Source organism: Triturus cristatus, chromosome 3_2 (genome assembly GCF_964204655.1).
Source record: "Triturus cristatus chromosome 3_2, aTriCri1.1, whole genome shotgun sequence".
NCBI lineage: Eukaryota > Metazoa > Chordata > Amphibia > Caudata > Salamandridae > Triturus > Triturus cristatus.
In genome coordinates this window covers 1,122,316,623-1,122,342,104 of record NC_140584.1, presented here as the reverse complement: position 1 = coordinate 1,122,342,104, position 25,482 = coordinate 1,122,316,623, and the positions used below count along the sequence as shown (strand labels likewise).

The window sequence follows — 25,482 nt, the reverse complement described above, 5'->3', positions numbered from 1 at the left end:
TTGCCACCTCACGGCTGTCAATTCCCCCTAGTATTTCTCAATGGCGGCTGCTGTGCGCTCATGCACAGTGGGCATACCGCCTGTGTGCCAAAGGCACATACGTGGTTGCGACGCACACCATAACATCGCATTCCATTCCCATGCATACATTGCAACAGTAGAGTAGGTGTTGCATAGCGGAGACATCAATATCACTCTACCCACATTAGTGAGTGCAACCCAAAACCTACCTTTGCACCCCAAATCAAACCGTGAACGCTGGAATTCCATTTTGAGCCCCCATAACACACCAAAAATTCATATTTGACCCAACTGCACACTCCAATTTTCATATTTTACCCCAAAACACCCCCCAATTTTCATATTTTACCCCAAAACAAACCCCAATTTTTGTATTTTTCCCCCGAAACCCATGACCACCCGAAAAACTTTAAATTACCCCGTTACTGACCTCACAATGTGTTGTAATCAAATGCGATGTAAAGGCACCTGCGTTGTCGGAGTAGCATTGTTAACGATGTACTGCCTGCATTGTACTGGTCATCTCCCGTGCCAAAGTCAACCCACAGGCTCCGCCGTTTGCATCCGTCTGCCTCTGGACCATGCTCAGCACCAAGGAGCCTTCTTCTTGGACTCTCCACCACTACGGCACCAGCACCCTCCTCGCCATCAACCCTGAATGTCCCCTCGCCTGTCAGGACCAACTTCTGCTCACTGACAGCTGCAGTAACACCATCAAGGAGCGCCCGACCATCAAGGAGGAGGTATTGCCATGACCTACAGCAGCACATTCCGACTGACCATGCACTCTAATGACCCATGGGTGACCATGGACCACCCCAACTCCCAGATCCGGACCAAGCCCAAGCACATACTCTGCAGCACCCTCATGTGCAGGCTCCTCGGGCCATGGGCCCCCATTCTCCAATCCCATTGTAGACCTCATTGCACCCCATATTCTCCCACCCAAAAATGACATTCTACTTGGTGAACTCATGTTCCACCTGGACAACCCCTGTGACCAGGACACAACCCCCTCCTGGGGTAGGTCACCTACATCAGACGCAAGCAGCAGGTCACCTCAACAAGCCACATAGCAGAACACACGGTCGAGCAAGTCACCTCCACCAGCAGGAACTTCAACTACAGCTACAACTGTGGACTCCCCTAGACCGACAATCATTGGTAACATCACATCTTCACCTTGCCCACCGGATGCCACTGCCATCATTGCAACCCCTCGCAGCTGGTCAAGGCCCCGAAGGACGTCTTGTCAACTCCCTCGGCACCAACACTCCACCTTTGCTTTCAAGCGATGACACCGCAGCGCACAACCAGCACCGATGGATCTCCAACAGCGCCGACATTCGGGCAACCCTGATGGACGGCACTGCGTCAGTACCATCCGCCTGCCTGATGGCAGACGCGAGGGTGACACAGTGCCACAGGGATAGGCTTGCCCCATACGTTGCTGGAGTTGCATCATGGTTGTGACATGACTGCAGCAATGCGTGACTTTAGCACAGACAGATATGTCAAGATTCCTGATGTATCTGTCATTACTTGCGTCATGGAGCACTGCCCAGTGAATACAGTGCATCTATGCTGTCGTAACAAGGGCATAGTGAGAAGTGTTGCAACGCTGTCTTGTCGCAGCACTGCAACACTTTTCATTACTGGGGCCCAGGAATGCGCACTATCTCATTGATGATGCGCATTCCTGCACTGTAGTTTTGTCGCAGGGCAGCGCTGCAACATTGCTTGCAGCGCTGTCCTGCACCAAAAACCTGCTGAGATGTGGCCCCAAGTGTTATCCCCATTTTTAAGACCAGCTATTTTCTGGTCTTAAGCTACTGGCTCTAACTGCAGTCTGAGACAGTTTTCTTGGTCTTCAGAAGTTCAAGGATCCCCTTGTGAATATGGAGTAGTGTTGTTTGCATGCATTTTTGCACGGGAATGCCTCTCCTGCATATAATTATCAGTAACAGAAGTCTCGATCTATAAAACAGACGCTTTTGCCTAAACACTGTTGCTAACGGCTGTTAGCGACAGCTTGAGAATAAGGCGATAAAAATATTGCCGCTTTAAAAAAGTGCCGTTAACGCAGCGATATCGCCTTGAGAATATGCCCTTCGCTGTTTTACTTGGGAAAGTATAACCTGTACGACAAAAGAGTCCCAACCTTGTTTTACTTTTTTACTGAATTACTGTACTTATAAGAAAGTAAATGCCAGGACCCTTCTCAGAAGGCCAATGCTGCTAGTACCACCTATTTCTTGAGCCAGCACCGCCAATGAGGGTACCAACACAACAACTAACTATTACACTCTTACAGGTGATACAATTTAAATTATTTCAGGCCACACAAAGCTATACAAATAGAATGGACCGCTGGAATTATCAATTTTTTATTTATATTGAATTATTCAACACTGTTGATGTCCTCACTTCAAAATAAACAAACAGTGTCACCATGTGGTGAACTGTTATAAGTGTAGGTGTTGAGAATTAAGTGCCGGTGCTGTATACCAGCTCAAATTAAGCACTGCGTACAAAGACAACTACAGTTCAGGCAGCAGGGATGCCTTCTCCCTGTCACTCAGGGCTAGTCATAGCCCAAAAAGCCACACTAAAACACAATACCCTCCTCACATCATCCATCGCCCAAGGACTGTCAACAGTGGGGAATGAGAAGTATGTGGTTCAGGGAGAATGGGGGAATGTCCCTGCTGTCATGTAGGGCTCCTTTTTACCAAAAAATTGCGATTTGGGAATCTGTCAAACTGTTTTATTAAAACATGCCATGTTCCAACCTGTCACAGGCACTCTTGAAGTGACAGTTACTTTTTACAAGTAAAGAACATAGTGACTGTGTGCCTGCGGCTGTGGGGTACCCTCGCTCTCACCTCTACCAAAGGGGCACTAACACTTCATTAATCAGTTGACTGTAGCTGACCCATGAAAATGCCATCACTTCAGGCAAATGCACGGGGAAAATAAAGATAGCAATGGTTGTTACCACCTGATGGCTACTATTTCGAGGCACAACTGCAACAGCAAAATACACATCATTTACAAGCTCAAAAAAAGGTAGGAGGATGGCTCCTGGATAAACATAAACTGCTATAAAAGTTATTACATTATAAAGTTCTAAGAGTTATTTTGTATAACCTTACGGCAAGCAGTGCCACCGATTACTAAACTCTAGTGTTGTTTTATCTTTCAAAAAGCCGTATGGGTTCATGTGCGAACTCCCACCCAATCAAGATGCGCAGTGGCAGCATCAATATTTGCCGAGCAAGCACGTGACTCATAACATCAGGGCCGGACTGCGAACCCAGAGCAGCCTTGCCAATTTTGACGGTCCTGCCCACCAGCTGCTTTTGTTTCTGGTGGTTGATATAGCAGCACTGCTGCTAAAACCGGCCCCAGTAACAACAAGCATTGGCCATGCCAATCGGTCTTGCCATATTTATGTATTTTGTGATTTTTTTGTTTTATTAAAATTTATAGTAATAATACAGTATGTTAGACATTGTAACATGTTTCCATACCCCAAAAATAAAAAACAACGTAGAATAATTTTACTTAGCCACATACTATCCCTATGTAGCTGCTCTGTAACAATCATGCAGACGAAACCTAAATATATATAGCAAAGCCTTCCATCATTAGCCCTTAATTTGTAAACATTAAGGCTGGAGCTTAATTGACCCCCCTCACACCAAAAAGTTATGGCTGTAAAAGCTTGCCCACCTTTCAATCCTCCCTTGTAATACATCTTTTGCTAACTATTAGCACTTAAATACAAAATTACATTGGGCCATACCCAAAACAATCAAACGGGACTATATAAAATATTTCATTTCGCCACTTTGTATCCCTATGTAGCTGCTCTGCAACAATTATGCAACTGTAAGCTACATTGAGATAGGCCCCTTTTGTACCATGGAGCACTGCTTTTTACACCCTGCCCTTTATTTGTAATCCATTCAATGCCGGGGCTCACATAAAAACATATAAGAATAAAACACATACTAGCACTGTTTTGATGCTTTCAATAATGAGCCACCTAAAATTAACATAACGATATCAGTAAAAGACGTCACTTGTGTTGGCAAAAGCTACATGTACTACTAAACTTTCTGTAATACATGATCGATATGCACCTAAGTAAACGGAGATGGCAGCAAACTCAACAGTGTAAAGTGAAGCCAGACAGCAGACTAAAGAGAGGCCAGACAAAGTGTTTCAAATGAGTGCTCACTTTGCACCTAAGTAGACAGAGATGGCAGAAAGACAAATAGGTTGAAGTGAATGTATAGAACACAACAAAAAGAAGGCAGACAAGATTGTTATCAACATAGCGGCCACATGACTTACTAATTCACAGTGGGCTGTTAGATGTTAGCCATACAACCCATAGGGAAGGCTTGCAACCGAAATAAAACAGTATCCTTAAAGGAAGCAAGTTATTTTTAGCTTGGGCAAGGCAAACAACTGCTGTTTTCCCTCTTAATTTGTTGCTGAACAAAAACAATTTAAGCTTCAAAATTTCCTTTGCACTAAAATAACTGAAGGTTGCATTAATATAGTCCGCTAATTTGGGAACAACATGAAGTCTTGACCAGTTAAACCACAGGTCATTTCAAAATGGGTCCAATGATTATGTAATAGCAATACACCAGAAGTCTCGAGGACTGGAGTAGCCTGAATGGCTAGCTCTTCCCACCTTCCATAAAAGGGTAAAAGAGATACAGTGTCCTTGACAAAAAAAAAAAAACTCTCTATAATGGGGGTTGCGAAGGAGAGCTACCCAAATGTCAAGAGATCCCTGAGAATTCTCAATACCCGGTATTGCATAATGAGGACTAAAAAAAAAAAAAAATATGCAGCTCTAATCTACATTAAGATATCGGTAAACAACGACACTTGTGCTTGCAAAAGCTACATATAATATAAAACTGTTTGTAATACACGCTCGATGTGCATCCGAGTAAACCCAAAATAAAAGTGTGAAGTTAAGGCAGACAGCAGACTAAAGAGAGGCCATACACCCAAGAAGACGCAGATGGCAGCAAGACAAATAGTATGAAGTGACTGAAGCCAACACACTAAAGAGAGACCGCACAAGTTCCTTATCAATATTGCCTCCACATGATTTACTAATTCACAGTGGGCTGTCAATTACTAGCCATATAACCCAGTAATAAAAAAGACTTATAAAGAAACCCAAACAGAATTCCTAAAACCCGCAAGATGTTTATCGCTTGAGCAAGGCAACATCTGTTGTTTTCACTCTTAGTTGTTAAGGCAAGTTTTAAATCCTCCTTTGCACTAACTTATTTAAATGTATTTGCAGTAAAACCACACATTAATTCCTACTATACACACCAAAAACAAAGCGGCCTATTTGTAAGCATTTAACACATCCAATCCTTCTTTGTTATAACATCATTTCTTTCTATTCCCCCCTAACAAAAAGGCAACTATTTCTTAACATATATTTTTCCCCACAAACCCATATACTATCACTGGTTCTGCTCTGCAACAACTATGCAACTAAAAGCTACATTTAAATACTACGTAATTACACCATGGAGCAAGGCCTAGCACACAGAGACCTTAATATGTAAAACATTAAATACCAAGGCTCACAATAACTGTAAAAAAACACACATTACGAGCGCGAAAGGAAGCAATCATTTAAATCACCCTTTGGAAAATGTAATTTTGAATCTCTTTGCATCAAAACCAAACATTACTTCCTACAATGAGTCCCACACAAACTGCCCTATTTGTAAGCATAAAACACCCCACGTACTTTACTTGTTTAGCCGCTCTGTAACAATTAGTCAACTAAAAGCTGAATGAACGTATGCAGACATTGCAACAGAAAGCCTTGCCTTTCACAACAATGCCTTAATTTGTACATCTGATGCCGAAGCTCACTTGAAAAGTTTTAAAAAAAAGTCGCATTAGCACCATAAAAATAATCAAAACAGTAAATCCTCCTTTGTTAACATTACGTTTTTATATCTCCCCCCCCCCCCCCCGTAAAAAAGCAGACTATTTGTGGACGTTATACTTTTCTACGCACAAATGTACTATAAAAAAATCCCAAAATACGGCACAAAACCATCATACACATTGCGTGAACATGACTTAATAGCTAATTTTGTCTATAGCTCACAAAGCGTTTGCAAGGCGCGCTAAATTTGCAGTATATTACTACACTGTGATCCTAGCTAAACGTAAATATATGCACTCGATTTGCATTAATGCACACAAAGATCACAGATCAACATAAATCCCTTAGATAATGAAGCAAACAGAATCCACAGCAAAATGCAAAAGCAAAAAAAGTTCACCCAAAATAATAACAACCAAACGTAAATACCGTCGTGAATAAAATAAACGGAATCATTAAAAAAATGCATGCTCTATTTGCCTCAAAGTACACAGAAAACGCATCCAAAGTAAAATACCTTCGCTCAATTTGCTTTAAATTAACACGAAATCGCAACCAAGGGATAATGAGGCAAACAAAATTCATCACAAAAATGCGACTCAGTTTGCATTAAAGAAAACAAAGATCGCAGCCAAACGTTAATCCCTTAGCTGGAGTTGCTTTAAAGTAAACAGACATCCCAGCTAAACGTAAATCCCTTCGATGAAAAAACCCAAACTAAATCCCATTACAAAAATGCACGCTCGGTGTGCATTGAATTACACAAAAAAAGTACACAGAGATCGCAGCAGCAAAACTAAAACACCTTTGCTTGATTCGCATTAAATTAGACAGAGATCGCAGCCGCACATGAATATGTCCGATATTGAAGCAAACAAAATACATCACAAAAATGCGCACTCGGTTTGCATTAAAGTAAACAAAGATCAAAGCCAAACATAAATACCTTCACAGAACTTACATTAAAGTAAACAGAGATCACAGCTGAACTAATACTTAAGGAAAGTGGAAAGCAAACAACGTACCTACAAAAAAAACACAAAATGCATTGCCTTCGGAAACCAACCACGTCAAAGCCAGAAAAAAACGTCCAAGGACACCACCGTATCTTTTCAAACAACAAAGTAATACGAGTAAAGGGGCCAATAGCTCTAGGCGTGAACAAGTCTCCAAAAGGAGGGACCTATAACACATTTCACCAACCACAAGTCAAGACGGTTTAAGTGACACACGAACTAATGAATGGAAAGTCCAGGAAAAAAAGAGGCGGTTACAAACATGGTATAGCGTATACAGCATCTTTCGACGAGACAGCGCATGTGCTGCCTAGCCGAGACCTAAAAACTGACCCCTCGCTGCAAAATCGTCCCTCACCCTTCCAGTCTCCCAGGGAAAAACCTGATGCCTGCTACGACCAGTCGGGCCCTGCATAATATAATATAACGTGTATTTGCAAAGCACACGACTCATGAAATTCCTGTTACTGTCATACTTGGCTCTGTTATAGTATTGGCTAGAAGACTGCACAAGTGTGAAACAATGCACAATGTTGAAACAGAGAACCCTAAGGCATAAACTAAAGCCACTGCTTGCCAGCAGTGCACCCCTAAAACAAACATTAATGACTGCCCTCACCAATTGTCGAAGATGTGCGACAAAAATACCATAAGATACTCAGTCCTACAATGCGAGACACCTACAACGGGCACCAGGGGTATGGGATAGAGGATTTCCCCTCCAAGCAGCAAATAGTTGGGTCTGACAAAGTATTGTTGCCTAGGGTGGTACTCCTCATTGCATTGCCCGGCTGATGAGCCCTCTATTTGTCTTTCTGACTCACTGTTATTTTCATTTTAGCCGGAATAACAAAGAGGGACGTGGTGAAAGCTGCTCCAGGTAAGGATTCCTCACAAGAAGCACTTGGATGGGTACATGACATCTTGGTGAGTTTGACTAATTCATGAAAAGAGTGGCCACAAGTAAGACTTGACCTGCTCTGAAGCATTGAATCAAGAATGTCTACCCTCAGTAAACACAAGTATGGCACCCGGGAATGTAAGGCCAGAAGTTGGCTGGTAGAGGACTGAGCCGCGCTGTCAAAGGCTTTATGCAATCGAGCAAATTTAATTAAAATCCCTTCCCTGCCTCACTGCCAACCAGTGAAGATCTTTGTGCACATGTGAATTATTATCATTTTTCTGAAGATAATAAATAAGACTGACTTCTGTGCTCTCTAAATGTTAGTTATGGAAAATCCAGCAGGCCTATGTGCAGACCTCTTTAGTAGTACAGTCTAGATTTTTAGAGACATATTGACAGATGTATCAACCATTTTTTCTGTCTGAAACAATGATTAGAAGTTTTCGACAGCAAAATTGATGGGCCTTATTTACCATATTTTGACGGAGGGCAGTGCAGCAAGCCTTCTTGCTGCGCTGCCCTGTGTCTAAATAAAATGGCAGAAATGCGCTGTATCTACAAGATACAGTGCATTCCTGTCCTTATCCCCTGCGCTGGCGCACAAACAGCAGCTGTGCGCCAACAGAGACACCTTTACGCCATGGTGCACGGGTGCCTGCATTGCAGGGATGATTGTTGTTGTGCAAGAAGGGACACATTCCTGCACAAAAAAAATCATTAATGTGGAAGAGGTGTGGCGCAGCGGCCAGGGAGCCTGACTACAGACCACAGGGTTCATGGTTCAATCCCTGGCGCCAGGCTAGCCCAGCACCATGTGACTCTGGACAATAGCTTGCTAAATCTTCCCTACGGCCCCCAGCGCAGGGAAACCTCTCCAGAGGTAGCTGTGCGCTTTACAAATGCTAGCATTTACATTCGTTTTGCTCCTACTACATGTGCTTTAGAATGCTGCATGCAATGGAAATAGCAAAAAAAAACAGGAGAAATTAAAGTATGTCATCTCATTCTGCCACCCCTACACCGCCACTGGAGAGGCGTAGGACACATCACCTGTTTTACGACACTTTGTCAATTTGGGAATGGGTCAGGTTCCATTGATGTTGAGTGGAACACGCACAGCAACATCCATGGCGCACCCCTTTCATGCTGAATAATGCGTGTAAGGGGCCCACATTACAGGGCCATGAAAAGTTATGCCGGTATCTTTACGTAGCCTTGTAAATAAGGTCAGGCACGCTGTGCCACCGGTGCATCCAAAAAAAGTGGTGCACGGGCCGCGCGATGGACTTGTAAATGAGGCCCTAGGTTTTTAAATGTTTAATTGCTTTTTGGGAATAAGGACTCTTTTATTGACTTTTATATTGGGACTGCAAATCCATACCTCTTTGATGTTGGAAGAGGTGTGTTCTAGGCACCTCTTCAAAATGCCAATTCAGTATGAAATGTATAAATGTTTGGAAGCAAAATCCATTCTCATACATTAAAAAGGTAATGTCTCTTGAGTTGGAGTGGTAACCCATTTGCAAAAGGGAAGAAGTCCCACCAGAAGCCCTTTACTTTTGTGGATTCATAAAATTGTTAGGGAATAGACATTTGTCCAGTAAACTGAAAAGGTACACTTTGTTTTGGGAAATGCAGCATTAAGGAAAGCAGGATGGATTTTAAAAGAAAAAGAAAGGTTAATTGAATAGCAATCAAAGCCTGGTGATCTGCTGCCCCTAGCTTACCATAATTTACATGGTCGCCTTCATTCAGTGTATGCCTTTTCAGCCTACCTCATTAGTATTCATCACAGGTCAATTCATAGAAATTCTTTAAAGGTCTCAAAATTACTTTTTTTTCAAATTGAAACTAGTTCTTTGTCAGAGGTAAATAGTACATCTGGCCCATAAATACATGAATGAGAATCCAAAGCAGTTTAATTCCATAGTCCACGCTGATGCTAGTCCTAATGACCACCTATAAAATGCACTACATCCTGGTGACTTGCTCCTGTTATTTCAAACAGGCCCCAAGTCTAGTGCATCATAGGTGCTTTGTACCCATGCCACCAAGACACCCCGTTGAAAGTCCTCCTCACCTCAACAAGTGACCCTTATACTAAGGTAACTGAGACCACCTTGACACACTGAACCACTAGCTCAGGCCCAACATAGATTTGTCTAGCCAGCAGCACACTAATTCCCCACCTACCCCTCTCCAGTCCCTCCTTTCTTCTTCTCTCCCTTCGTGATGCATGTATATTACATTACTTAATGTTTCACCACAGGCCAGTGGATGTAGGTTGTGTTTGTTTTGTAACACTCTGTTTCATATAAAAAATAAAAACAGATCTATAACCTAAAAGTTATTACATTATAAAGTTATAAGAGTTATTTTTTATAACCTTTTGGCAACCAATACCAACTTTTACAATACCCCAGTGATATTCTAACTTTAAAAAAGCCTTTATAGGTTGTATTTATTGCATTTAAAAAAGAAATCCAATGCCAATAATATTAAGGGTTTCACAAAAATGGAGCGTGTTTTTTTAAAGTTGTAAGATCTTTTGTAGTTTGTTAACATTCATTCTCCACTTTTTCAAGAGCGTGTTGTAGTTACAACTGGAAAAAACATGTGTAGATCTGGCTAATAACAATATCATGTGCGCGCCGCCAACCAATCAAGATCCGCAGTGCAATATGTGCCGAGCAAGCATGCAACTCATAGCATAAAGAACATTTGTAAAACGCATGACTAATGAAATTCCTGTTATTGTTATTCTTGGCTTTGTTATGTAGTATTGGCTAGAAGACTGCACAAGATAGAAACAAGGCACAAAGTTGATACAGAGAGCCCTAGGGCATAAACTAGAGCCGCTACATGCCAGCACCCCAAGACAAACATTAATGACTGTACCCTAACCAGTTGTTCAGGATGTGCGAAATAGTGTGACAAAAATACCATAAGATACTCAGTCCTACACTGTGAGACCACGGGCACCAGGGGGAGGAGGCAGCGGATTTCCCCTCCAATCAGCAAGTGGTTGAGTCTGACAAAAAATTGTTTCCTAGGGTGGAACAACCCATTGCATTGCCCTGCTGATGAGCCCTCCATTTGTTTTTCTGACTCAATGTTATTTTCATTTTAGCTGGATTAACACCGCAGGACGTGGTGAAAGCTGCTCCAGGTAAGGATTCCTTACAAGAAGCACAGGGATGGGTACATGACATCTTCGTGAGGTTGAGTAATTCATGAAAAGAGTGGCCACAACTAAGACTTGACCTGCTCTGAAGCATTGAATCGAGAATGTCTACCCTCAGTAAACACCAGTATGGCACCCGGGAATGTAAGGCCAGATGTTGGATGATAGAGCCGGGCTGTCAAAGGCTTTATGCAATCGAGCAAACTCGCTTAAAATCCCTTCCCTGCCTCATTGACAACCAGTGAAGATCTTTGTGCACATGTGAATTATTATAATTTTTCTGAAGTTAATAAAAAAGACTGACTTGTGAATTCTGTGCTCTCTAATTGTTACCTAGGGAAAATCCAGCAGGCCTAAGCACAGACCTCTTTAGAAGTACAGGCTACATGCTCAGAGACATATTGACAGATGTATCAACCATTTCTCCAGTCAGAAACACTATGGTTAGAAGATTTCAATAGCAAAAATTATGGGCCTCATTTACCATATTTTGAAGGATGGCAGCGCAGCAAACCTTCCTGCTGCGCTGCCCTGTGTCTAAATAAAAGGGCAGGAATGAGACATTTGTAGAAAAACGTGAATGAGTCCTGCTAAAGCACTGCCTGGGAGCCCAAAGGGGAAGAAATATTAACGCATTTGCATCCTCCATCATTATATGAGGAGTAGGAGAATAATATGAATGAATATTGCATTTATACTTTATACACAGGATTTGAGGTCAGGAGGGGCCCAAGACTGTCGAACATAAGTAAATCAGGGGTTCTCAATCACCTAGCGTTATCACTTGTTTTGCTCCTCCATTGAAGTAGCTGTTGTTTGTATGTTGAAAGTTGTTGTCAGCTCACTGAGCAACACTTGATTTCTTCTCTGTACCTTTTTCTGAGTTTTTGCGAGTTTGAGGCAAGAAGGCTCAGTAAGTTAATGCTTGTTGCAGACATCTGCAATGGTTTGCAGGTCATACGTTGGGTTCCCAGCAAAGCCAGCTTACTCTTACCTCCTTGGAGGCCAGGGTATGGAGTAGCATTATATTTGGTAACACCCCAAGTTACCAATAATGAAAGAAATCTGTGAGGTATTCAGTATTGTTATCTCAGTCTTCTATAAAGTTCTTTGGTTATACTGAATAAGCAACTACCTACGTCATTATCAAATTAAACCGCTTGATGTCATAACTACACTTTCACAATTGCTTTATTAATCATCTTGCTTTCTCAAACTTTCTGGGAAACCACTATTTTATCACTCAATTTTCAAACATTTCTCAGGGGAGAACCACAGGAGTTGCGTTATTCGCCACACTTGCTCAACACCGGGTACTCATCCAGAACTGTAAGACCAGCTCTTTCAAATAACACCAGCCGCCACTGTGTGCAATGCAGAGTTCTCTACTTCTGGCAAATAAATGTTTAATTAAAGTGTCTGTGAATCTCACTATCCAGCAAGAGGCAAAACAAATATCTGGATGAAGAAGTAGTGACGCACATCTAGGCCTTATTTGGCAGTAGTACCTGGCGTGGTGATGTGAATTATGTATTCTGGAAATCTTTATTTCATGTACTTCAAACATTGGATACAAAACAAAGACTTAAGGACTAGCCCTACCCCTGGTTTGAATTTCAAAAACATCCTTTGCTTGTGCTGCTCCATTGGCCATAGTGCTCAGGGCTTTCACTTTAAGACAGTTGAAGGGTGCTAGAGAGACACACAGAGAATTCCTTCTGTTGGAACACTGCAGAGGCCACAATGAAGTGCTTCATCCTACTCCTTGCTTATGTGACTGTCACACATGGAGGTTAGAAAACAGGGATTAAACTGTGCTTTATTTATTTATGTAACTCTCCTGCATTAAAATGGATCAAGCTGCTTTATGAAAAACTAAGAATCCAATGCAATAGAATTCAGTAGATAAGCGGAAGAGGTAAGTATGTATATGTTTCTTCAAGGTGAGTAAAGATGTAGGCTGAGTCCTTAAGTTCAGAGTCTCCAAGGGTTTGAGAAAGTTTGTTTTTTGCCCTTCAATATTTCAACCTGCATTTATCAGTTTTTTGGTTTTATTGCTCATTTAATTGATATTTATTCAAAATTATTGTTGATTAAGTGGAAATAAATGAAGTTGTAACTCATCCGTTCCACATGTATTCATAGTTTAGGCTATTGCCTGCGTTGCTGCATTGGCTGCGTGCTCCCAGTTGTTTACAAATGAACACAGAATGGAACTCAACTAATTTTTAGATTCATCTAAAATCTAAAACTTGGAGAGTCACTGCAGGGGCGTAACAAACACCCCCGCAGCCCCCGCCGTGCGGGGGGGTCCCACTCTTCAGTAAGTGAAGGGGGGCCCCCCTCAGCTCTTCGGTAGAGAGCTGTGAGAGAGAGAGGCTTGCTCTAAATCAAGCCTCTCTCCCTCTAAAGCAGCAAAAGCAGTCTGCACGGAGCTCCTCGCGGGACCCAGGACTGAAGAGAAACAAAGCAACAAGTTACATAGTTTCTCTTCAGTCAGAGCCCACTAGAGCAAGAATGGGGGTGGGGGTCCCAGAGAGAGCAGGAGGCCGCACAGCATTCCCCACAGGGCATTGCCTCTGAGAAGGGAGAGTACAAGGATGGGTGTGGGGGCCCCAGAGACAGCACAGAGGAGAGCTGACAGGGGAAAGGATGGGGGTGGGGGCCCCAGAGACAACATTCACCACAGGGCACTGCTCCTCTGAGGCAGCACAGAGCTGACTTCAGCCAGAAAGTTTGCAGCTCCAGAAACAGGATCTGCTGGGACACATTAGTAGGTGAGAGTTAGAGCTATTGATGTTGTAATGGACAATGTATTTTACCTATGCGTTTTCTGTTTGGAGTGAAGGGAATGAGTGTGGTGTCAAGTGGACATATATGGTTTGGATTGGAATTGTTAGTTATGGAATTGTGCTGCGTGGATTGGATCTGTGTAGTCAAATAATGTGGCATGGTGTGCAGTGTAATTATGTGGTATTGAGTGGAGTGGGATTGTGTGTCTTGGAGTGGGATTATCTGGAATGGTATTCTGTGTTGTGGAGTGGCATGTAGTGGAGTTTCCTTATGTGGTGTGCTGTTAAATATTGTAGCATGATGTGGAATTTTGTGGTGTAGATTGGATGTGTGTGGTGTGTTGTGCATTTGTGGTGTTAGTCTGAATTATGTAGTTTGTTGTGAATGATGTGGCGTGGAATGGAAATGTGTTTTAGAGTTGAGTGTAAATATGTTGTGTGAAGTGTAATTATATAGGTTGAAGTGGAATTATGTGTAGTTGAGTTGTGTGGAGTGTAATTATGTGGTTGGGAGTGGTATTAAGTTGTGTGGAATGTTATTTTGTGAAGTGGAATTATGTGGTATGGAGTGAAGTGGAAATATGTGTACTTTTAGGATTGTAATTATGTGGTATGGAATGTTGTAGGGTTAAATTATTTATAGTTCAATTGTGTGGTGTGGAATTATAAGCAGGGGCGTAACACAGGCCCCAGGGGTGTAACACAGGCCCCCGCAGCTCCCGCGTTGCGGGGATGCCCCAGCGTTCCAGAGGCCCCCTAAGCGGTGCCAGCAAGCACTACACATCTGTGACCGTCTGGGATAGGTAAATAATTAATATAGGTAGGTTATGTAACTTACGCTCGCTCTAGACTTTTCTTTAAAAATTAAATGGTCAAATTTAAAAAATGGTAATGGTGCACACTGCGCAGATGTCTCCACCGCCGCATCTGCGTGGTCTTACTCTTCCCCCTTAGGGTGGGGCTGGTGACCAATTGTCATGCGCATTGCTGACTGTTGAAGCGAGGAGGCATCCCAGAGGCCAGAGTGGAGACAGTTGAGGGGTAACGTGCGAAGAAGACTACCTGCCATAATTTAATTATTTCTCTGGCTAGCCTCGTTTGCCCTGTCTTCCGTGGCCCGCGCAGGTGACTGTCTGTTCGCCCAGTCTATGCCACCCCCCGCAGACAAGTGCACCCCACCCAAAATTCATTGCGACGACCACTTGTGTGTGTAAGGTCTCCAGTTTAGAGTGAAGGCATTTAGTAAATGAAAGGCGCTTTTGGTACATGAAGGTTGTTTGGAAAAGGGGGGGTTATGTTACACATTAAAGATTAAAAGTGCGTGTCATCAGTTTCACCTGCGATTTATGTTGATTTGCGGATTTTACAGAAAATACAAAAATTGTCATTGAAGTTTGTGAGCGAAAGAAAATGTACCCTTCACCTATGAATTTACACCTTCGTCTGTGACTTTGGGAGAAGTTTCCCGGTTTAGCCCAACTTTGTCAAGGCAAAGTGGTACCCACTTCCCCCCCAAAACTGACCCGATTTCTTGTCGCTGATTTCTAGTTGTTGAGTGATGTCGGTTCTGAAGGGGTGGGTCCAGCTAAACTGGACATCAGGGTGTGAGTGGGTGGAGTGGGGGGGAGGGTTGGGCAGAGAGGGGGAGAATTGGGGCTGTGGTGCTACATAAATTGCAGCTTGCAGAAAAAATGGTTTCTAGCTGAAACAGATAAAAGTTACTAAAATACAGCAACATGCATTGCTGCACAGTCGGATGCCCTTCGCTAAAATTGACAGGCCACCTTTAAGTTACTCTTTGCTGTTTGGTTGTTAAACTGAGACTGAGGTGAAACATTTGCCAGAACAGTCTTAAAAGGTGCAAAAATTACAAAAATTAAAGTATAAGTATCACAAAATGTGCGGCATTGGACCGCATAATTTGCCTTTTCCTGCTGCATAATTGAGTACCTGCAGTATAATTCTCATGGCACTGCATACCATGTACTTCCCCTCTGTTTACTGCTGTCGCAAAGAGCCACCAATCCTACCCCATTGATATGAAAGGAAAAAAAATAACATTTAAAGCCTTTCTACATTACGAAGCAGTACAAAAAGGGGGTGGTGATGGACGGAGCATCAGAACCAATCAAACACTCACACCCAGTCAACAGATCTGGGTTTGATCCATCACCGTTCTTTAGCCCACTCTGCCACCCCAGTTCAGACATGGCCATATGCAAATCAGTCTGACCCTGTGCCTCATGGGAACAGTCCAGCCCGAACTGCCAAGCCATGCCTTCCCTAGACCGGAAACCAGCTTCCTACGACCGGTTTCTGGCATTTCAGCCGTCTTCAGCCAGGCTTGCTTGAATCCAGTGGCAAAGTGAGCAAGGGACTCACGTCTGAGCATACCCTGCCAACTTATGGCGAACAAAGCAGTACAAAAGGGGGTGGTGATGGACGGAGCATCAGAACCAATCAAACACTCACACCCAGTCAACAGATCTGGGTTTGATCCATCACCGTTCTTTAGCCCACTCTGCCACCCCAGTTCAGACATGGCCATATGCAAATCAGTCTGACCCTGTGCCTCATTGGAACAGTCCAGCCCGAACTGCCAAGCCATGCCTTCCCTGGACCGGAAACAAGCTTCCTAGGACCGGTTTCTGGCATTTCAGCCGTCTTCAGCCAGGCTTGCTTGAATCCAGTGCAAAGTGAGCAAGGGACTCACGTCTGAGCATACCCTGCCAACTTATGGCAAACAAAGCAGTACAAAAGGGGGTGGTGATGGACGGAGCATCAGAACCAATCAAACACTCACACCCAGTCAACAGATCTGGGTTTGATCCATCACCGTTCTTTAGCCCACTCTGCCACCCCAGTTCAAACATGGCCATATGCAAATCAGTCTGACCCTGTGCCTCATGGGAACAGTCCAGCCCGAACTGCCAAGCCATGCCTTCCCTGGACCAGAAACAAGCTTCCTAGGACCGGTTTCTGGCATTTCAGCCGTCTTCAGCCAGGCTTGCTTGAATCCAGTGGCAAAGTGAGCAAGGGACTCACGCCTGCGCATACCCTGCCAACTTATGGCGAACAAAGCAGTACAAAAGGGGGTGGTGATGGACGGAGCATCAGAACCAATCAAACACTCACACCCAGTCAACAGATCTGGGTTTGATCCATCACCGCATCAGAACCAATCAAACACTCACACCCAGTCAACAGATCTGGGTTTGATCCATCACCGTTCTTTAGCCCACTCTGCCACCCCAGTTCAAACATGGCCATATGCAAATCAGTCTGACCCTGTGCCTCATGGGAACAGTCCAGCCCGAACTGCCAAGCCATGCCTTCCCTGGACCGGAAACAAGCTTCCTAGGACCGGTTTCTGGCATTTCAGCCATCTTCAGCCAGGCTTGCTTGAATCCAGTGGCAAAGTGAGCAAGGGACTCACGTCTGAGCATACCCTGCTAACTTATGGCGAACAAAGCAGTACAAAAGGGGGTAGTGATGGACGGAGCATCAGAACCGATCAAACACTCACACCCAGTCAACAGATCTGGGTTTGATCCATCACCGTTCTTTAGCCCACTCTGCCACCCCAGTTCAGACATGGCCATATGCAAATCAGTCTGACCCTGTGCCTCATGGGAACAGTCCAGCCCGAACTGCCAAGCCATGCCTTCCCTGGACCGGAAACAAGCTTCCTAGGACCGGTTTCTGGCATTTCAGCCGTCTTCAGCCAGGCTTGCTTGAATCCAGTGGCAAAGTGAGCAAGGGACTCACGTCTGAGCATACCCTGCCAACTTATGGCGAACAAAGCAGTACAAAAGGAGGTGGTGATGGACGGAGCATCAGAACCAATCAAACATTTCTACATTACGAAGCATGTTCTACCAGAGGTTGCACGTGACTTCCGTGGAAAGAGGCACCAGCGTGTGTAACTCTCTTCTCTTTCTGGACTTTTTTTTTTTAAACTCCAACACAACCTACCTCACTTGCGACCTTTGAACTGTGGGGCGCTCCGCGCACTTTTCCGCCCTGAAGCCGTCGTACTCCACTAAGTAGCAGTAAAAGGATCAATGTTTCTGGTCCATAAATGGCTCCAAATCCCTGACTCTGTGGGTGTGACAAGATCACCCAGCATCCTGCCCCAGATACCGGCCAGCCCCACAGACCTCTCCAGGCAGAGAAACCTGCCATCCCCACAGACATCTCCGGGCACAGAAACCTGCCAGCCCCACAGACCTCTCCGGGCACAGAACCCTGCCGGCCTCACAGACCTCCCCAGGCAGAGAAACCAGCCAGTCCCACAGACCTCCCCAGGCACAGAACCCTGCCAGCCCCACAGACCTCCCCAAGCACAGAAACCTGCCTGTCCCACAGACCTAAACAGGCACAGAAACCTGAAATCCCCACAGACCTCCCCAGGTAGAGAAACCTGCCAGCCCCACAGACCTCCCCGGGCAGAGAAACCTGCCAGTCTCACAGACCTCTCCAGGCAGAGAAACCTGCCAGGCTTACAGAACTCCCCGGGCACAGAAACCTGCCAGACCCACAGACCTCCTCAGGCAGAGAAATCAGTCATTCCCTCTGACCTCCCCAGGCACAGAAAGCTGTTAGCCGAACAGACCTCCTAGGGCACAGAACCCTGCCAGACCCACAGACCTCCACGGGCACAGAAACCTGCCAGACCCACAGACCTCCACAGGCACAGAATCTGCCAACCCCACAGACCTCTCCAGGCAGAGAAACCTGCCAGCCCCACAGACCTCCCCAAGCACAGAATCCTCACAGCCCCACAGACGTCCACGGACAGAGAAACCTGCCAGTCCCACAGACCTCCCTAGGCAGAGAAACCTGCCCGCCCCACGGACCTCCCCAGGCAGAGAAACCTGCCAGTCGCACAGACCTCTCCAGGCAGAGAATCCTGCCAGTCCCACAGACCTCACCAGGCAGAGAAACCTGCCAGTCCAACAGACCTCCCCAGGCACAGAAACCAGCCAGTCCCACTGACCTCCCCAAGCACAGAATCCTGCCAGTCCCACAGACCTCACCAAGCAGAGAAACCTGCCAGCCCCACAGACCTCCCCAGGCACAGAAACCTGCCAGTCCCACAGACCTCCACAGGCACAGAATCAGCCAGCCCCACAGACCTCCCAAAGCACAGAAACCTGGCAGTCCCACAGACCTCCACAGGCACAGAATCTGCCAGCCCCACAGACCTCACCAAGTACAGAAACCTGCCAGCCCCACAGACCTCCTCGGGCATAGAAACCTGCCAGCCCCACACACCTCACCTAGCACAGAAACCTGCCAGCCCCACAGACCTCTCCAGGTAGAGAAACCTGTCAGCCCCACAGACCTCCCCAATCACAGACTCCTGCCAGCCCTACCGACCTCCCCAGGCAGAGAAACCTGCTAGTTCCACAGAGATCCCCAGGCAGAGAAACCTGCCAGCGCCATAGACCTCCCCAGGCACAAAAACCAGCCAGTCCCACAGACCTCCCCAGGCACAGAAACCTATTATCCCCACAGACCTCCCAGGGTACAGAAACCTGCCAGTCCCACAGACCTCCTCGGGCACAGAAACCTGCCAGTCCCACAGACCTCCCCCGCGCACAGAAACCTGCCAGCCCCACAGACCTCCCCAGGCAGAGAAACCTGCCAGTCCCACAGGCAGAGAAACCTGCCAGCCAAACAGACCTCCCCAGGCACAGAATCCTGCCAGTCCCACAGACATCCCCAAGCACAGAAACCTGCCAGCCCCACAGACCTCCCCAGGCACAGAATCCTGCCAGTCCCACAGACCTCCCCAAGCACAGAAACATGCCAGTTCCATTGACCTCCCCAGGCACAGAAACCTGCCAGCCCCACAGACCTCCCCAGGCAGAGAAGCCTGCCAGTCCCACAGGCAGAGAAACCTGCCAGCCAAACAGACCTCCCCAGGCACAGAATCCTGCCAGTCCCACAGACCTCCCCAAGCACAGAAACCTGCCAGTTCCATTGACCTCCCTGGGCACAGAAACCTGCCAGCCCCACAAACCTCCCAAGCACAGAAACCTGCCAGTCCCACAGACCTCCCCAGGCAGAGAAACCTCCAGTCCCACAGACCTCCCCAGGCAGAGAAACCTGCCAGCCCCACAGACCTCCCCAGGCAGAGAAACCTGCTAGACCCACAGACCTCCCCAGGCAGGGAAACCTGCCTGTCCCACAGACCTCCCCAGGCACAGAAACCTGCCAGTCCCACAGACCTCACTGCCAGGGCATATGAGAAAGTTTTTCTATTTTTGGGCTGTGGCCAAAATAGAATAAGCTTACTATGGGCTAATTACTGTTGCTATGTCAGTGCAAAATGACTTTGTTCTATTTTTTACCTGGTGTTAAAGTGGATGTCTTATGGCCCGAAGTTGTAGGTCTGTTTTTCTAATGAGATAGGTCCATAACTAAAATAAGAGGCATTTCCGGCATCTACACAGTGGTGTAAGAGAAGCCCCCGCAGACCCCTCTGTGCAGGGTGGGCCCTCAAGCTCCAGGGGGCCTCCTCTGCAAAAGTGGTAGGTGGTGGCCCGAGGAGGGGACCCCCTCCGTGTACTTTGCAGGGGGGCCCCCTCAACTTTTGTTATGCCACTGTCCCCAGGCACAGAATCCTGCCAATCCCACAGATGTCCCCAAGCACAGAAACCTGTCAGCCCCACAGACCTCCCCAGGCAGAGAAACCTGCCAGTCCCACAGGCAGAGAAACCTGCCATGCCAAACAGACCTCCCCAGGCACAGAATCCTGCCAGTCCCACAAACCTCCCCAAGCACAGAAACCTGCCAGTTCCATTGACCTCCCCAGGCACAGAAACCTGCCAGCCCCACAGACCTCCCCAGGCAGAGAAGCCTGCCAATCCCACAGGCAGAGAAACCTGCCAGCCAAACAGACCTCCCCAGGCACAGAATCCTGCCAGTCCCACAGACCTCCCCAAGCACAGAAACCTGCCAGTTCCATTGACCTCCCCGGGCACAGAAACCTGCCAACCCCACAGACCTCCCCGGGCACAGAAACCTGCCAGCCCAACAAACCTCCCCAAGCACAGAAACCTGCCAATCCCACAGACCTCCCCAGGCAGAGAAACCTCCAGACCCACAGACCTCCCCAGGCAGAGAAACCTGCCAGCCCCACAGAACTCCCCAGGCAGAGAAACCTGCTAGACTCACAGACCTCCCCAGGCAGGGAAACCTGCCAGTCCCACAGACCTCCCCGGGCACAGAAACCTGCCAGTCCCACAGACCTCACTGCCAGGGCATATGAGAAAGTTTTTCTGTTTTTGGGCTGTGGCCAAAATAGAATAAGCTTACTATGGGCTAATTACTGTTGCTATGTCAGTGCAAAATGATTTTGTTCTATTTTTTTCCTGGTGTTAAAGTGGATGTCTTATGGCCCGAAGTTGTAGGTCTGTTTTTCTAATGAGATAGGTCCATAACTGAAATAAGAGGCATTTCTGGCATCTTCACAGTGGTGTAAGATAAGCCCCCGCAGACCCCTCAGTGCAGGGTGGGCCCTCAAGCTCCAGGGGGCCTCCTCTGCAAAAGTGGTAGGTGGTGGCCCGGGGAGGGGGCCCCCTCCGTGTACTTTGCAGGGGGGCCCCCTCAACTTTCGTTACGCCACTGAGTCACTGAATCTGTAATTAGCATCCAAACCTTATGTACATGATATCCATATCATGTAAAAAGACAAATGCGTAAATACACTTGAAAATATTTATATCGTGTTTACAGTAAAAGGTGGTATTATGTAGATTTCTGGTTATTTTAATTTATGTTTTCAGTTTTTTTTTTTTTTGGTACCATTGCATGCTCAAAATACTAACTCCTACTAAATCACTCTACTATGCATTCTCAATATATTTGTTTTTAAACTACCAATTCGAGTTATGAACACTTTTACACTTGGCTCTTTTCATCTACAGCTTGCTATATTTTCGGTATGTAATTTCAAGCAATGCAAAGCAACTTGGCCCTTCAGTCGCTCAGTATATCTTGCTGAGCATTTTATGTCATAAACACAGGACTTACTGAAATATTGGTATCGCGAAGACCAATGTCACTTGTCTGAAATAGAATCACCGCAAAACACAAAGAGGCGGTAATAAGTGCATGCTCCTGTGTCAGAAAATGCCCCTTTTTTGACATGGTCACTCCCCCTTTTGGCTTGGTAAATTTTGTGATTTTGACTGAAAGTGCACAGGGTTCCTCCTATCCAGGTCTCCAGTTCCAGAGCTCTTTCCTAAAACTGTATAATTGCTTCCCCAATTGGGTTAACTTTAGCTACCACTGTAAGTCCCAAGTAGATGTAGTAAAGGAGAGAACCCTAAGCCAGGGCCGTCACCATGGCCCATACTAATCTTTGCACCCCGCAAATATAGGAGGCAGCTGCCATAGTATTTATGAAAAACTCTGTTTAAAATCAGTTTTTTTAATGAACTGCATTCAAATGAAGAAATACAGTGTAACTGAAAAAAAGCGGTGCAGTTCAGAATTTGAATTAGCAATAAAATGCATTATTTTATCTTGATACATTGACTGCTCCTTCAAAGACATAGGTTAAATGTCAGGCTACGTCCTCTGACACATTGGCGCTTACTCTTAATGTGGAAATATTTTCTTTTCTTTCTCTGACTGCAATGTGAACTATCTGATAATCACACTAGGGTACAGGCAGGGCAACTGGAATTATGTGGCAGGAGAGGCCTAAATTATAATTATTTGGCATGGTTGAATAAATGATGTCGCAATCAAAACCACAAATCATGCGGCTTAATGTGTGATAGTAGTAATTCATTAATTTGCCATTTTTTACACACTTTAGCCCTATCTGGGAAACAGTTGCACCTCATAAGGACCAGTTCCACAGTCTAATACAGCTATCAGCAACTGAAAGGGGACCATTCAACCTTTGGGAAGGTCCCTCCACTGTGCAACATCACATGATGTAGTGATTTGGTAACTTTTGATCTGATTGAGCTTGAAACATTTTTCTTTTTATTCTGAAAATTATGCGAAAGATGGTTCATTATGTGGCAAATGCAGCAAATTCATAATCATGTGGAAAACTACATAGCTGCAGAATGCCATAATTCCAGTGGCCCTGCATGCAAAAAGTGTGAAAAGAAAGACTGCAGGATGTCAATTTGCTTATAATACACCACAAATGTAAATACCTGTAAATAAGCAATTATGAAAGCAGAAATGAAGGACATTTTGTTTTTTATTCCCAAGTGCGATGGAACCAAAGATTTCAACAAGATTAAAACAAATCTTGGTGATGCATACGTGATAAATATTGTATTATATTTTATTGCAGCATTTACATAAAACTTACAACCCCTATGTGTGCCAATGAATTGCATACTTACATGGGCAGCAGCCTACGCCGTATAGATTGGTGTGTGGCTGGAACGTTGTTGTCTATGTTTTAAGATTCTATGTAGGAAGTGCTTGCACTTCATGCATGATCACAACAAAGTGCACTTATCGTGTTATGCAACGTAGCCTGTAGCAGTGTGGCAGATGACGAGGTGCGAGAGGCACATGCACAGTTAATGGTTTTTAAGCATGTTGGCAGCTTTGAACAGCTTTGTAGGTACCTTCATGGTATTACCTATGATTATAGTCTGAATAGAAAGTTACAGCATTTGGTTGTCCAATCAGACATTTTGTGTGTAGATGTGTGCCGGATTGGCATGGTTGGAGGGAGAGAGAAGTGGAGAGATCTGCTGGGATGTGCATTGTTACTATCATCCTATATCTGCGTGGCATTGTGAATTATAAAGAAGTATTTATATCTGGGACCTGCATTGCTGGGCTAGAATAAATCCCTCTGCTTGCACCACAGTGTGTGACAGATCTTTTGAGTCATGACATGCTTTTTTATTTAGTGATAGCTGGTTTATTGGCTGCACAGTACTGGTGACGGACAATCCTCATAGTAGATAGGTCTTATGTGAATATAAGAAGTGGAAGTTACAGTTGGCAACTGACCAACCTCGGAGTCTGATGGCATTAGTATTAGTGTGAGCTAGAAATGTTATATATGAAGTTACATAACTATATAAACCCCAGCGAGAAATAGGTCAGCCCTCCTTAACTTACCTGACTATGGAAAGTAGATTGATGGCTGTGTTGCTTCCAATCTGTGGCTAGTAAGCTGAAGCTTATATTTTAGGGTGTGACTGTCTTTCCCGGTTTCAATTGCTGGAATGTGTGGATGTAGTTGTCTTGAAAATAAGTTTGCTATAAACTATCTTCTGAAGTATATGTGCTCCTGAATGCTTCAAATGATGGCTGATTGTGATTTCTAGACCTTGGCGGCTTTCTCTGAAAAAGTAGTGCCTCCTACAGATTTCTTATGCTAAGGTGGTATGGTGATGAGCGGTTCAAACCTCGAGTCTTTGAAATTAGTGTATCGGTGTAGTCGTCCTTTTCCTTGGAGACTCTGTTGACAATGAAAAGTGCCTCGAACATTGCCATTCTTGCTATAGGTAGCTAGGGGAGTGATTGGAAGCATGGAGTCTTGCGCTCTCGTGGGTGAAGGCAGAGAAGAATTCTTGCAGCAGAAAATTGAATGAGTTGTACTTTGCATATGATGAATGCAGGTGCGCCAAGGTATAGACTGTTGGCATAGTCAAGCTTGGAGATTACGAGTGTGAGTATAGCTTGCAGTTTCTGTAGGTATCCATGCAATGGGAGGATACAATACAGTAGAAGGCGCTCTGTTTTATATTATGAACACGTGGTATCAAATATTGAACTGAATCCAAAGTTACCCCTGGGTTTCTGACTCATTTTGATATTGTTGGAGATACCTCATGTTCCTTAGGGCAGTGGTTCCCAAACTTTTGACTCCTGAGGACCCCCATTGAGTGACCACTGGAAGCCGGGGAGCCCCAAGCAATCTGAATGATTTAAATTTCATAACATTAAAACAGTAATTCGAAAAAAATAAACACAGGTGTGCGCATAAAACAAATAGTAGGATTACTAAGGATTTTAGTATTTTATATTGAAATAATCTGCCAAAAACTGTATTGGGAAGGTTGGTGCTGCATCTCCGTGACTAACTTTTAAATGATTGTTTTTATTTCGCAGTATGAGGCTCCTGCTCCTGCCAGGGCCAGACTGGAAACCCAAAGCAGCCCTGGCAAATGTTTTCAGACCAGTCCCCATACAGCGCACACCAAGTGCAGTGAGTGAGCCTAACCACTACAAAGGGGGCTTTGGGAGGCCCTCCCCCCAAGAAAATTTAGGAAACAATAGTGCATTCTACAACACATTTATCATTATATATTGAATTGTATTAGCTTTTAAAGAATAGTAAATGATGACCTTACTATGCACCTGGATACGACAATCTTTGTTGGGGTTCTTCAATGATTCCCTTATTATCACTCTCCAACAGTGCCTCTCATCTCTCCATAGTCCCTCTGTCACATGTATTTTGTTTGTTTTATAGCATCTCTCATACCATTGTAGGATGTCAGAGCACTTTACAACACACACATATAGGGGCAGATTTACAAGCCCCTTGCGCAACCGGTGCGTCACAAAAAGTGACAACCCGGTGGAGCATTTTAGTGCCCCATATTTAC

General features: G+C 45.1%; 1 protein-coding gene across 2 annotated transcripts in view; it reads left to right on the top strand.

Moving 5' to 3' along the window:
- The window catches only part of LOC146859225 (uncharacterized), a 131,539-nt gene that overhangs the window by 85,567 nt on the left and 20,490 nt on the right, over nt 1-25,482 (top strand). For both annotated transcript variants that reach the window (XM_085649915.1, XM_085649914.1), the window contains exons 4-5: nt 7,829-7,867; nt 11,022-11,060. In XM_085649915.1, coding sequence (XP_085506041.1) covers nt 7,829-7,867; nt 11,022-11,060 — 78 coding nt within the window. The remainder of the gene's footprint in view (nt 1-7,828; nt 7,868-11,021; nt 11,061-25,482) is intronic.